Source organism: Mucor velutinosus (genome assembly GCF_035048745.1).
Source record: "Mucor velutinosus strain NIH1002 chromosome Unknown tig00001564, whole genome shotgun sequence".
In the NCBI taxonomy this organism is placed as follows: domain Eukaryota; kingdom Fungi; phylum Mucoromycota; class Mucoromycetes; order Mucorales; family Mucoraceae; genus Mucor; species Mucor velutinosus.
Genome location: NW_027041906.1, coordinates 504,368 through 518,799, shown reverse-complemented (window position 1 = coordinate 518,799; position 14,432 = coordinate 504,368). Strand labels below are relative to the sequence as shown.

The window sequence follows — 14,432 nt, the reverse complement described above, 5'->3', positions numbered from 1 at the left end:
TAGTTTAACAGATTCTGTTCAGACATTGCTAATGTTGGGGTTTAGTTTCTACCACTGCAATGATGCGCTGACCATGTTCATACCTTGCAAAAGTCGTGTGTAGTATCGAAATGCGTGTGAATATAGAGCCAGGAAAAGAAAAGAAGCAAAGTAAAAAGAGACAAAGGCAGGAAAAGAGAAGAAAACAATTGTAGAGTGGCGTGAAATAATAAAATTGGCTATATTCTCACATCGCATGCATTACTATATAAAGAGGGAGCTCAGAGTATTACAAAAAGGAACAAGACCACCTTACTCTTTGAGTTACTTGGTCAACTGCCTTCTATTGGTTGCTGTTCATCTACATTATCTTTTCGTCCTACAGCAAATTGGATCTCATGATGAATGTAATGTATAGTAACTTTTCATGTAGTATTTCCCATTTTAAACAAATGGAATGAGCAGCAAGGCCTTCCCATGATATGTCTTTTTTTATACTGCTTGTATTCATTTGATGAGAATATTTAGCTTTTTAGGTGGCCAAACGGGAAAACAATCTAATGGCTCTATGATCTAGTAGGAGATCGCCAACAATCTCTCTTTTTCTAGGTCTCTTTTCAAGTGTAACCAGTTGACCTCTCTCATCATTTGCCTTATAAAATACCGTCGTTTATCCGTTTAAAGGATGATGCATACACCTTATCATCCTGTCGTGTGTCCTAGTATCAAGGGACATCCAGCAAGATGTGGGTGGTAGGTTGAACATGCATGTAATATGAAAAAGTGGGTGAGGGTATACAACCGCCATCAGAAACTCGGGTGAGCCAATGACAAACTTTGCCCCAGATTTTGCTACATGCAAGCAAATACGACGTAACCTGTCGCAAAGCATCACTCACATGCACTAATTAGTACATGGCTATGTAAAACTGCTTGTATGATGGATGGACACGCTGCCTGCAGCATTCCCTCACATCCAACTCACCCGGGAAATCCAGACATTTGAGCCATAAAGACGTTCATGCTCTTTTTTTTTTTTTTTTTTTTTTTTTTTTGCGAGTATAGACTACTTGCTAAAGGGCTGGATGTCGAGGAGTATCTTCATATCATGTGCGACTAATGCGACAGCCTGTCTTTTATTTGTTCTAGATGTCGTACCGTACAAAAGAAATAAACGCATCTAGTTTTGCTGAGCACGCATAAATTGAGCTGATTCCATCTATATATATTAAATTTAATATTCCTCAAAGCATCAGCCATTTTGATTTACTATGTGGTAGAAATTGCTTCATTTGGAAATGTGTCGCTCTGAATTCCAAGACACAGATGAACATAATGAGTAGTGTATGACAACCACCCATCAGTTTGAGAGATGCTATCCTATATTTGATTTGAAGCACTCTCATATATATATATATATATATATATATATAATATAAAGTACTATTGACAGTCTGAGACTTTTGTATCATCATCATTATATATAGATGTCGGCTCGCTTTCCTTTTTCTCCTCGGATAACTATACACATGACAATTGGAATACATACACTTGTATGGTGCCTGAGTATGGCGCAAGTAGAAACTAAAAATCAGGGGACCTCGCTTGTTGTATCAGTGTCTGTTATAGTTGGTTCCATCGAAGCGACTCGTGCACAGATGCTTCGAGATTTATGATGTTGATCTTTTAATAAACTCTTTAGGTGTCCGAGATACCTTGAGCGATTATGGCGTTTTGAGCTCAGTACTGCAAGCGACTATTGACAATCACATTTGAGCATACCATTCGAGCTTTAAAACGGAACATTTGCATGGTGACAACAGCATTTTTATAGTATTTGAATCAAAAATATTTTTATTTTTCGAGAAAAAGTGTACAAGGAGGGAAAGAATAAAATGATGAGTGTATATTCTAATTTTTGCTTCTTTCTTGACATGATGCTAGTTATTTTTTGTGGTGTAGTTGCAATATTAATGGAGGAAAGAAAAAAGTGGCTGTAAGTGATAAATGAAATTATTTTTGCTTGGGTTGAACATTGACGCGAGCATTGACACGGCGAGGATCCAAAGTCTCAGGGTCCAAAGAGGGCAAAAGGTAAGAGATATCGTCCCAAGGATGTCTGTAAAGACCTTGCTTCAAACGCTTTTGATCCAAATGGTGACCAATGAAACCGAGAGAACGACCAAGGACAAAGAGACCGTTCAGGGTGCCAATACGCATGTATTCTTCAGCTTCATCATGGGTAAAGGCACCAGATTCACGCAAGAGATCAACGAAAGAGACGGCAATACAACCATCAACATTCAAAATCAAGTTATCCTTCTTGCTGGTGGTGATTTCCTCGACCTTCAAAGCATAATCAAGGATAGGGGTGTGAGGGAAATTCTTCTTGACATAGTCCTTGACCAATTCAACACGCATATCAGGGTTGGTGCGAGACTTGATCTTGTGACCAATACCAGGAATTAACTTGTTGGCCTTACGCATGGAGGTGACAAACTCACGAGGAGTCATACCGCTGTCATAAGCCTTGGTGAAGTTGCTAGCAGCGCCATCAAGAGCACCACCGAAACGCTCACCAATGGTAAGAAGACCAGAGACGAGAGATGAGATCAAATCTTTACCAGCACGAGTAGTGATAATGGTGTTCATGGCCTAAACACGAAATTGTTAAATCTAATGCTACATAAACCCAATCCATATGATATACTTACACCAGAGACGGCAGGTCCGTGATCGGCAGTCAACATCAAGACCATCTCAATGAACTTACAAGCATAGTTGGGAAGTCTGCGCTTGAACCACAAAAGGGAGAGGACACCGCCAATTCCAACATCCTCCTTGAAGACATCAGTGATTCTCATACCAGCATACAACAATTCTTGACCTCTGTCATCGACAATAGTAGAGACGAAACTAGCAGGCTTACGAACCAAACCAAGCTCTTGAGCCCATGAGTAATCAATAGGAATCTTGGGGATCTCAGGCTCAGCTCTGGGAAGAATGGTGCCTTCCTTGACAAGCTTGGAATAGGTTTCAGCAAGAGCCAAAGGCATCTTTTCGAAAGTCTCAGGGACAATAATACCAGCGGCACGCATGGCCTTGTTCTTGGCATCAGCAGTTTCCAAATCAGAGTTGGCCATGGAGCCGGCGTGACCGAATTGGACATCAGTGGTGAACATCTTGGCACAAGTACCGATACACCAAGCAACGATGGGCTTCTTGATGGTACCGTTTTGAACAGCCTCAATGACGCGGTACTCTTCAATACCACCGACCTCACCAAGCAAGACGAGCATCTTACAGTTGGGGTCTTCTTCATAACGCAACAAGTGGTCGATGAAGGTAGAACCAGGGTAACGATCACCACCGATAGCAACACCTTCGTAGACACCATCAGTAGTACGAGAAACAATGTTGTTCAACTCGTTGGACATACCACCAGACTTGGAGACGTAACCAATGGAACCAGCTCTGTAGAGCTTGGAGGAGACAATGTTATCCATCATACCACCAGTATTACCAATCTTGAAACATCCAGGCTTGATGCCACCTACAGTAGCAGGACCAATGACAAGGACCTTGCGAGCCTCAGCTTCATGCAACAATTGACGAGCACGACGTTCAGGGACACCTTCAGCAATGATAGCAATGGTCTTGATTTGCTCAGAGAAGGCAAAGATCTCGCGAGTAGAGTCAAAGACGGAACGGCAAGAAGCAAAGTTGACAACAACATCGACCTCAGGGAACTTCTCGATGGCCTCCTTGAGCGAGGTGAAGACGGGGATCAAAGTTTCCTTGGTTCCCCAGTAGAACTTTTGGACATGAGAACCACCGAAAGGATAGACCATGGCAGCAACAGAAGGAGTATCACGCTTGCACATGAAGTCGAAATCAAGCATACCTTGGACAGCACGAGGTTGCATACCGTAGACAAAGGCACGGGTCTTTGAGGTGAAGGGACGGTACCATTCGACGGATTCTTCTTGACCTTGCTCAGTGAAGTAAGTCATGCGCTCATTGGGGTTAGAGGGAGTCTCGTTGTCTTCAGCAATAGTGAGCTTGGGAGTGTTGGCGCCAGAGTTGGTGTTGGAACCAAAGATTTGATCTTGGAACAAGTTACCAGAAGAGGCAGAGGGAGTAGATTGGAGGGTGGTAGCCTTGCCTTCCAAAGCCAAAGGCACGATTTCAGTAATGTGAGTCTCAGGGCCAAAAACTTGAATCTCGACACCAAGAGTCTCACCCAATTGACGCATGGCACGGAGACCTTCTTGATAGTTGGGGCCACCACGACGAATAAAAATACGAACCTTATGGTTGATAAGAGCTTGCTTGAATTCGGTCAATGCACGGATGATACCCTTGAAAGTAGTAGCGACATTGGTAAAGTTGGCAATACCACCACCAATGAAGAGGAGCTTGCCTTGAGAGTTGACATCACCGCGAGTCATCAAATCCAAAATGGTCTTTGCATATTCGTAGGTTTGAGTCTCGGTAGGGGCACCAGAGTATTCACCATAGTTGGCAAGTTCATCAGCATAACCCAAGGCAGCAATGGCATCGGAGTAGACAACGGAAGCACCACCACCAGCGACCATGGTCCAGATGCGGCCATCACGGTTGAGTACAGTCAACTTGAGAGAAGCACCGGTCTTTCCGTCCAATTCCTGAATATAGGCTTCTTCACGTGTCAACTCACGGCCAAAAGGAGCTGGGAATTCCATAGGAGGTCCTTGATCAACGTTTTGTGAATCAGCAGAGGGAGCGAGGCCAATGTTTTGAGGAGCTCTGGCAATAGCCCACTTGGGCCCAGCTTCGAATTCGGCAGTTTGATCAATCTTGGCAGCCAAATCGAGGTACATGACTTGAGGGGTTTGACCTTCAACAGGATCAGTGACAACCAAGGGGTTGATCTCAAGGTAAGTGAAGTGAAGGTCGACATAGACAGCATAGAGACGGCGGATGAAATCAACGAGAACATCGCGCTTGAATTCGGGAACATCCTTGAGCAGAGTCTCCTTGATAGTGTCGGCAGAGGGGAAACCAGATGAGGTGACAGGGATCAACAACTTCAGGGCCTTAGCATCAACATCACCAACTTCAATGCCACCTTCATGAGTGAAGAGAATGTAGTCGCCTTCACGGACAGAGTTGATACAGATGTAATATTCGGTGTTGTCTGGGTGAGGAGCAAAGGGCTCGACCAAGAAGGTCTTGATGACACCAGTCGTTCTTTCAATCTACATTGAAGTATTTACATTAATAAACATATTTCCAGTTTTCTGATGGAACCCCCAATATGGTAATCTCATCTATTTTTTTTTTTTTTTTTATATATTATAAAAAACGGCCCCCCTTGCGCTGCTAGAAAACCTGATTTCTACTAGTGCTACCCGCCAAACTCTCCCAAAAAGAGTAATATTTACCTTGATTTCTTTTCCTGCGCGTTCTTCAATCCACTTGCGAGCATCTGCCCAGTCCTTATTGAGAGCCAAAAGGCCATGCTTTCCTCTACGCTTGATCAATTGATCAGGCTTGGCAACCAACTTGTCAGTCAACAACCAAGGATGTGTTTGTTCGAGATTATCGAGTTGTTGCTTCAAAGCAGACTTGAAAGCAGCCTCATCACTCAAGAGAGAAGTATTGACATTGATATGGGCCAATTTGGTGGCGGCAGGGGTGAAAAGAGAGGCAGATCCATCTTGATTGCCGCCTACGAGAGGAGCGCGCAAGAGATGATAGGCCAACAAGAGCTTACCATCATATTCTCTGATAGGTTTAGCAGACATAATAAATAATTAAATAGATGATAAGAAGAAAAAAGAAAAGGATTGAGGGGAAATGACAAGATGTTTTATTTAAAAACTTGGAGGTTTAGTGTGACTATACATCTAGAGGGAACCGCTTGGAATAGGACTGAAGCTCTTCCATAAAAGGTTTGCCGCCGAGGTCTAAAAACTGGTTTAGGACGTTATGCCGCTATCTTTCATATATAAAAATCCCCAACATGGCAATTTGGGGAGACAAGAGACTATGAGGAAATCCCCCAGAGAAATTCAATGCAACTCAACAAATTTGCAATTAGTTAAATGTTTTCTTTATTATTACATAAGATTATTTAATTCATTTCCTTCTTCTCTTGTCTGATGATTTGACATGTGTTTTTGCATGCTGAGACAGATTATCAGATCGAGAAAAGGATTTTTGACAACCAGGATAGCTGCAACTGAATGGTCTCTCCAAAGTATGGATACGCATGTGTCTTTTCAAATGTTCTAATCGCTTGAACCGACCCTGACATTGGGCGATTGGACAGATGTGGGATTTGGCATCATTGGCTGTTGCTGGAGAAGAAGGAGCAGGTGTGGTGGTGGTAGCAGGCGTTGGCGAGGAGATGGGTGACATGTTCTGAAACGCAGTGGGGTAAAAGTTATTCATCTACACATAGTAAAGAGTTTCAAACGTTAGTTTTTGCAGTAATACACAGATATATTTGCTTTTGCATGTACCATAGATTGCGTATGATAGTAAACCCCACTATAATTTGGCTCGAATTGTTGAGATACAGCAACTGCTGCTGCCGCATTAGCTGCAACATTACTAGCGGTACAATGGCTTGGAATAATAGAGTTCTGCTGAGATGTTCGCTTATCAACCAATGATGAGAACGCACTATTGCGATGACAATTCTTGTCCGTTGTTACACTAGCTTTAGTGCCACGCTTCTTTGATAGTTTCTTTTTGGTGTGTGTACGATAATGGGCATGATAATTATCTGATCGACTGAAGCTCTTCCCGCAACCTGGGAAATGGCATGAATAGGGTCGTTCTCCGGTATGAACCAGCATGTGCCGTTTCAGATGTTCATATCGTTTGAAACTCCATCCACAATAATGAAAGTGGCAAACATGTTTATGCTGCGTGTGTGTAAGGGGTGAATTGATTGTGCTACTTGCAACACTGCTGTCACTACTGCCGTTGTGGTGGGTAAATGCTGAGTGTGATGCTTCTTTATAAGGTGCATATGACTGATTGTAATCTTGGTGGTGTCGATTGCTGTGGTTAAAGTGATCGCTTACTGAATCCATTAACATTGGAGTGAGTGGGGAAACAGCAGGCGTCAATGGTGGGGAAACCACAGAGGTAATTTGTTGCTTAAAAGGCATGTATGAGTAAGGTGTATAGTAATCATAAGAAGAAGCATAATGCATGTTGTTCTCTTGCTTGATTTCAGAAGAATAAAAGTCAAATGCTGCAGGTAAAGATGTGCTATTAGTCTGAGACATGGTTGCTATGGTAAAATCAAAGGATGAATAAAGGATAGAAACAGAATTTGACAAAAAAACAAGATGCTTTATATACCCATGGACGATAAACGATTTATGTGGATTTTAAGGGTGTAACAATGTATATAAATATATACATTATGTCAATAAAACACGGTGATAAATCGACGCTATGATACATAAATAAAATATTGATCTACGAAGTCTATACATGATCTACCTAGACTTGATTTATACTTATAGAGCACCTACTGGATCCAAGCAGTAATTTTCTGTTTCTAACAGAAATACATTGTATACAAACAATAAATAAAACTCTCCTATTCTCTATTTCTAATATATCTAAAATCAGCAATACTAAGAATGAATGATGTATAGCTTTTCCCTCTTGTTTTATCATGGTATTGCATCCATGCAATGTCTTTTTTTAGCTATTTGTACATGAATCAAGAATGATGGCATACAATTGATTGTGGCATTTCAATATACATCATGGAAAATGTCCAATTTATCACAATCTGGTGCCAAGTTTGCTAGCATCAGTACTTTTCTTTCTTAATTCTGCATAGTATGCATAAATGACTTGTCTTACCTAATTTTGACATTAAAAAAACGTACTACAATGTACGCATTTGTTTACAATAAACAAACGCAAAGAAGAAAGATGATTTCTCTAGATGTTTGCTAGTACGTAAATGGCATTTAAGTGCGTGATTCAGGTAGACCGTATCACTGGAAAGCACTTTGCTTATGGAAAAAAATTGCAACGAATTGCAATGCCAAATTACAGTGCACAGGCTCAAAATCTACATTTTTTACACCCAGTCAAAGCATGCCAACTCGTTATTTACAAAAAAAAAAAAAAAAAAAAAAAAAAAAAAAAAAAAAAAAGGGGGGGGTCTACCTCGTGTATTACACACAATTCAGGAGCTTATTGCCAAACACTGGCCAATAATGAAAGCAAAAAGAAAATCAGTGGTAGGACCCCCTTCTTTTCCAACGATTTTGTGTGTGTGTGTGTGTGTTAGCTCAAGTATTTATTCGAATCAGAACGAATTATTCGATGATGTTTATAGAAAAGACAATAAATTGCTTGAAGTGCATTTAATCAATCAATTTAACTTCATTCTTTATTCAAAAACGACTTCTTGTACATGACAGGTAAAGTAATCGAGGCAACTGTTTTTGCCACCCAAAACCGAGCTAAAAGAGATGTTAAAGTATAATATCATTCTAAATAATCGACTGAAAATTCCTGTTAAAAAGTTGAACTATGCCCTCATCTGTCTGTAATTTATATTAAAACATGCCTTCATCCGAAAATGGATGCCAGCTCTTTAGAATGGGCTTAAACAGCTTTTTCATTGATGATCAAATGATAAAAATAAAGCCTTATTTACATAATCCCTTGAAAAAAAAACAGTCCCACCAAAAATCTAAAGTATATTCAGCTCTGTACATTAACTTTTTTCATGTATTTGTGTAGTATTTGCTTCAAATCCCATCGTTGAACCTAGAGAATTAATCGTAAGCAAATAGGCTCTGTGATTAAAATGTCGGATCATAAAATCGTTTGACATTTCAGGGGTAACATATGATTGGCGGATCAAAGGCAGTTGCCTAATTGAGGCTGGCCCGTGTGATTTGCATTGATAGTGAAAAAGTGCCCTATAATTCAATGCTGCAGAAACCATTCAAGCACTCTGTTGCTATTTAAATGTAGTTCAACCAGTGTAGCTCTTATTTTTTGAACTTGTGATAAATTAAACAGCCAGTTTTCGTTTTTCGATTGATCAAGATAGAATCATCAATGTTTTACTTCATTATCTCTGAATGGAGATGCGCAAGATACATATACCTTTATCTCCATCAGGTAATCAAGAAAGGACACCGTATCTTTAGTTGGGAGCATTGGATCGTTTATCGTAAGCTTTAGAAAGCTTCCATGATCCGCCGGAAAACCTGATCTGGTTCAATATCCGCCGACCCGGAAAAATTCAGTGGAAAGCATTGACACTAAGGTTTGGAGAGTTAACAAAGGTGTCATATCGACAGATATTAAGATCTCCCTCTTTTTAATTACTCACAAGTAAGTATCCAGTAACAAGATTGATCAATATAGCCATCAACATCAGTGGATATCGACGTTTCGCAGACGGATGGATAGATGGATATATTTATTTTATCCAACAATTTACTCAATGGATGATTAATTTTTTTTTTTCAACTATAAAGAATGGCCAAGGATCAAAAGACCACCCAAAAGCGTTCCACTCTCGCTGATGTCGTTACTCGTGAGTACACCATTCACATGCACAAGCACGTCTTTGGTCGCTCTTTGAGAAAGCGTGCTCCTCACGCTATTAAGGCTGTCAAGGCTTTCGCCCAAAAGGCTATGGGTACCAAGGATGTTCGTCTTGATCCCTCTTTGAACAAGGCCGTCTGGTCTCGTGGTGTCAAGCACACTAACCACCGTATTCGTGTCCGTATCGCCCGTAAGCGTAACGATGATGAGGATGCCAAGGAGAAGCTTTACTCTTACGTTACTTTCGTCCCCACTGTTGATTTCAAGGGTAAATATGACAGCATTGATACTCGACGACATGTATTAACATCTCTTCATTAGGTCTTAACACTGAAGTTGTTGAGGATGAGAACTAAGAATCTTGATTTATTACAATATTATAAATAAAGATGCCAGCAATTGGAATATAAAGCAACTTAGTCTTTTGAAGTGTTGAATCTTATATTTGAAATGGATCACTTAACGCTGAATAATCGAATTGATAAACGCCCTTCGAAATAATTACGAGAAGTTGATCCCTTCCTCCAAATGATGCTTGAGCTTGATATGGAAAGCTAATCCACATTGTTTTGTACATAAGGGCATACTGAAATCAGGAACTTTTCAGGAGCGTCTTTGAGGGTGGATAGGGTTTTATTGGGAGGTTCACGACATGCTACAGGCATTTTTGATGATGAAAGTGCTCAGGATTGATTTTCCTGGATGCTAAATGATTTCATTTTCCAGAATCCAGTGGTTTCAATAGGTATATTTGACAGCTGTTGGGCTGTTTGTGGTACTCTCAATGATTTGATGCTTTTGTCTGATGTATTTGTGCTATCATTTTCGGTCAATGTCATTTGGGCTGGAAGAGCTTGCCAATGTACAGTCTATTTATTGGTTAGCATTGTGAAATAAGCATTAAAGAATAACCTTACTTGAGCATGCGTGCCTATCTGAGCAAATTCCGAAAATGGGATGATAAGATTGCTTGACTTCCATCGCTCGTACAAGGCTCTATTCACAGGATCTCCAACTATTTCATATGCTGCTTTGATCTTTTGAAATTCTTTTGCGTCTACGTAAATAGCAAGCTTAATCAAAACAAGTTGATTTACGAATGTGTCCTAATGACGCTACCATTCAAACTCTTGTCAGGGTGATACTTTAAAGCAAGATGTTTGTACTCTGCCTTTATCTGCTCTGGCTATATTCTAATGAGTTCAAGATGCCATTCATGTGCATCAATCACTATCTTACCGAGCTCGTATCCACACAGTTTAGTATGGAATATAAATCTACGTCTGTTTTCTTGATATCAAATAGAGATTGCATTGCTGTTATATGTGAAGAGGAGCGTGAGAAATATAAACGAATGTATGGATCTCTTTTGAATGACTTTCTTTAGGTGAGTATAGCTCAAACATGGCAAATGCGGTCATAGATCATGCGCCCTCTCAAATGCGTTCTTTTCGTTCGATTACCAAACATTGACGATATGGCATCTAGACGGCTGTTGGACCAAGAGCTTGTTGAAGTCGAGACATCCCAACCAGTGTCTATGGGTAGAGGAAATTGGCTGCAACTCGAATGCATATCATATAAAGACAACAACAATGTTCAGAGACAATGGGAGCGTTGTGTTCGAAGAAAGGAACGAGCTTCGAATGTCGATGGTATATACAGTAGATATCAGAGCTTACACTAAGCTTAGGGCTTCTTTGCAAATTAGCTGTAGACGTCCATGCCATTCTGCTAACCCCTGCACCAGAAATGTTACTAGTGGTACAATTTAGGTATGTTTTCGAGATATAATATGTGTATTTTCACTAGACAGAATGCGCAAATAGACCAGCAATCGAATGTTACTGTATTGAATTTCCTTCAGGTAACGCGAACATGGGTAATCAGCGATGCAAGCCATTCTGACCTTTATGCAAGGCTTGATTGATATAAATGAGAATCCACTTGTTTCTGCTCAAAGGGAGTTGAAGGAAGAGACAGGTTATGATATTCCTCTGTCAGAATTTGATTTAGTAAAGACGCCATTAGCTTACGAACCTGGGCTCTCCAATTCGTGCTGTTATGTGGCAAAAGTTACTATTGATTTATCAAATCTTTCGTCCCCTCCTTCACAGTCCTTAGAGGCAGATGAGTGGAGTTTGCAAGTGATTAGTTTGCCATTAGACAATATCATAAATAACTTGCTGGGTAATCTTGTTTATTCACGTTATTATGCACTTTTCTAACATTGGGATTTGATCTAGATTTGCAGAAATCGCATGATGGGAAGCTCATCATTGACAGCAGAGTTTATGCACTGGCATCTGGCATTGCTTACGCGCAAAAGTTGCAACAAAACACATCAAACAGATAAACAAAAGTGATTAAATTATTTCTCTATGCAAATTTTCTATTTTTTATTATATTATGTTGATTTAGGAAGCAAATTAAAGACGAACTATAGAATACAAGGTTAATGTGAGGTAGTTTTTTTTTTTTTTCAAAGAATGATAAAACAATCACTGCAATATTGTTTGATTGACTGAATGAAACGGAATATATTTGTACAATTAACGGCCACCGTAGCCACCACCGCTACGACCACCATAACCACCGCCGCCACCATTACGATTGCCACCGCCATAGCCACCGCCGTTTCCACCACGGTTGCCACCGCCATAGCCACCGTTACGATTACCTCCACCATAACCGCCTCGGCCTCCACCGCGTCCACCGCCATATGAGTTACCACCACGACCGCCGCCATAGCCTCCACCACCTCTACCACCTCTGTTATCACGTTCTTGAAGAGGAGGAAGAGTAGAAGGAGCAGTCAAGGTAATGTTGTGAGAAGTCCAAGGTCTGCCAGCCAAAAGAACGGTACCATCTTCTTGTACTTCACATTTGGAGGAGTTGATGTCGAAAACAACGCCCATGGAATCTTGAGTCATACGCCAGCTCTTCAAATCATCATAGCCTAATTCAGGATACTCACGGTTAAGGATATTACGGACATAACCAGGATGTTGGATTGTGTATGTCAACTGCATGAGGAGAGTAGTTTGACCTTCTTGAGAACTCAAAAGAGAGCGGCTAGGAACACCTTGATGATAGCCTGTCATGAATGCGAGGGCAGCAGCAACAGCGTTTTCAGCACCATGCTTTTCAATTAATTGCTTGGCAGATGCAGAGAAGAAGGGCAAAACGTCGGGCTTGACCATATCAATAGACTTGAAAGCATCCTCAGTGGTAGCTTCAATAATATCTTCGGGACGAGGGGCTGACAAATGTTCAAACTTAACACCAGTGCGCTTGGAGATGTAAGACAAAAGGCCTTCTTCAGCGGGCTTGAAGAAAGTGACACAGACACCAGAACGACCAGCACGGCCAGTACGACCAGAACGGTGGACATAAGACTCAGTATCCTTGGGGGGTTGACAGTTGATAACCAAATCAACTTGAGGGATATCCAAACCACGAGCGAGAACATCAGTACAGACAATACATTTGTATTTGCCTTCACGGAAAGCCTTCATAGTAGCTTCACGGGAAGATTGAGCAATATCACCGTGCAAAACAGCAGCATCTTGCTTGATCTTATCATGAGCACCCAATTCATTGGCATCAGCCTTTGTAGCACAGAAGATAACTGTCAAACCACTGCGACCATACACATTGACAACATCACCAATAATATCAGCACGAGTGTGGTAAGAGGATGGCATGGCAATGTGACGAATGTTGGTGTTGGTTCTGTTCTTTGCATTACCGATCAAATCAATACGTTCATAGTCTTCCTTGAGGAAACGTTTGATAGTTTCCATGACTGATTCAGGAACAGTGGCGGAGAACAATAAGGTTTGGTAATCACGAGAGGTTTTTTGTTCTTGAATGCTAGACAGCAAGTTGAACATATCCTCCTCAAAACCACGGGCATCCAACATTTCATCAGCTTCATCGAGAATGATAAACTTAAGGTCGCTCAATTTCATATTGCCAAATTTGATGTGATCCAGAATACGACCAGGAGTACCGACGACGACATCAACACCGTCTCTAAAGACAGAGGTTTGTTCATTGTAAGGGACACCACCATAGACGGGTAAAGTCTTGAGACGGTTACCAGAGAGTTGCTCGAAATCACCACAGACTTGCTTGGCTAAATCACGAGTGGGACAGAGAACTAGCACACGGGGAGAGCGACCACGACGCACAGTGTATTCTTTGTCAAGAGCGAGTCTTTCAATGACAGGCAAAGCGAATGCCAATGTCTTACCAGTACCAGTGCGAGCACGAGCAAGGACATCATTACCGTCGAAGATGGTATCAAAAGTAGCAGCTTGGATTTCGAAAAGAGACTTGATGCCCTTGGCTTCGAGGTTGTCAATAGTGCCTTGAGAGATACGAAAGTTGGAGAGACGAAGGTTTTCGGGAATGTCATCAGTGTTGATATCGATCTCTTCAACAACCTTGCGCTTCTTGTTTTCAGGTTCAGGAGAATCATTGACGGGAGATGCAGCAGCAGATGTAGCATTGGAGGTAACATCAACATCATCGGCAATGGACTTTTCATCTCTATCACGCTTACGGGAAGACTTTTCCTTCTTCTCCTTTTTCTCCTTTCTGTCTTTTCTTTCGCTGCGAGCTAAGAGCAATGAACTGATTTAGTCAATCAATTGACAGCTGTATTCGTTAAACAATTACCTTCTTTTTCGGCTACGGTACTAGGCATTTCACAGACTTTTTTTCGTTCTTGATAATTGGGAAAAGAAGATCTTGAAATGTTTAAAGGGATCAGCTTTTACGATAAGCATTTAATACCTAAAAAAAAATCTGCAGAAAAAAAAAGGTGACCGGTTTGCACATCTATTACCGTCACA

General features: G+C 41.0%; 6 protein-coding genes across 6 annotated transcripts; 2 read left to right on the top strand and 4 right to left on the bottom strand.

Moving 5' to 3' along the window:
• Window positions 1–1,992: 1,992 nt before the first annotated feature.
• On the bottom strand, window positions 1,993–5,768 carry ATC70_010446 (uncharacterized protein; the record flags this gene model as incomplete). The annotated part of the gene is made up of 3 exons (XM_064829660.1): window positions 1,993–2,634; window positions 2,694–5,219; window positions 5,406–5,768. 3 exons carry the CDS (start codon window positions 5,766–5,768, stop codon window positions 1,993–1,995), a joined length of 3,531 nt encoding a protein of 1,176 aa, XP_064682162.1.
• Window positions 5,769–6,102: 334 nt separating this feature from the next.
• ATC70_010445 (MFS domain-containing protein) lies at window positions 6,103–7,265 on the bottom strand (the record flags this gene model as incomplete). The annotated part of the gene is made up of 2 exons (XM_064829659.1): window positions 6,103–6,417; window positions 6,489–7,265. 2 exons carry the CDS (start codon window positions 7,263–7,265, stop codon window positions 6,103–6,105), a joined length of 1,092 nt encoding a protein of 363 aa, XP_064682161.1.
• Window positions 7,266–9,501: 2,236 nt separating this feature from the next.
• Window positions 9,502–9,926, top strand: MCM1_6 (transcription factor of the MADS box; the record flags this gene model as incomplete). The annotated part of the gene is made up of 2 exons (XM_064829658.1): window positions 9,502–9,838; window positions 9,892–9,926. The coding sequence occupies 2 exons, from the start codon at window positions 9,502–9,504 to the stop codon at window positions 9,924–9,926; spliced, it is 372 nt and encodes a 123-aa protein (XP_064682160.1).
• Window positions 9,927–10,253: 327 nt separating this feature from the next.
• ATC70_010443 (uncharacterized protein) lies at window positions 10,254–10,884 on the bottom strand (the record flags this gene model as incomplete). The annotated part of the gene is made up of 4 exons (XM_064829657.1): window positions 10,254–10,439; window positions 10,488–10,627; window positions 10,690–10,756; window positions 10,810–10,884. The coding sequence occupies 4 exons, from the start codon at window positions 10,882–10,884 to the stop codon at window positions 10,254–10,256; spliced, it is 468 nt and encodes a 155-aa protein (XP_064682159.1).
• Window positions 10,885–11,047: 163 nt separating this feature from the next.
• ATC70_010442 (uncharacterized protein) lies at window positions 11,048–11,926 on the top strand (the record flags this gene model as incomplete). Its single annotated transcript, XM_064829656.1, has 5 exons — window positions 11,048–11,225; window positions 11,282–11,345; window positions 11,400–11,437; window positions 11,491–11,760; window positions 11,817–11,926. The coding sequence occupies 5 exons, from the start codon at window positions 11,048–11,050 to the stop codon at window positions 11,924–11,926; spliced, it is 660 nt and encodes a 219-aa protein (XP_064682158.1).
• Window positions 11,927–12,122: 196 nt separating this feature from the next.
• Window positions 12,123–14,284, bottom strand: ATC70_010441 (uncharacterized protein; the record flags this gene model as incomplete). The annotated part of the gene is made up of 2 exons (XM_064829655.1): window positions 12,123–14,197; window positions 14,257–14,284. 2 exons carry the CDS (start codon window positions 14,282–14,284, stop codon window positions 12,123–12,125), a joined length of 2,103 nt encoding a protein of 700 aa, XP_064682157.1.
• Window positions 14,285–14,432: the final 148 nt, after the last annotated feature.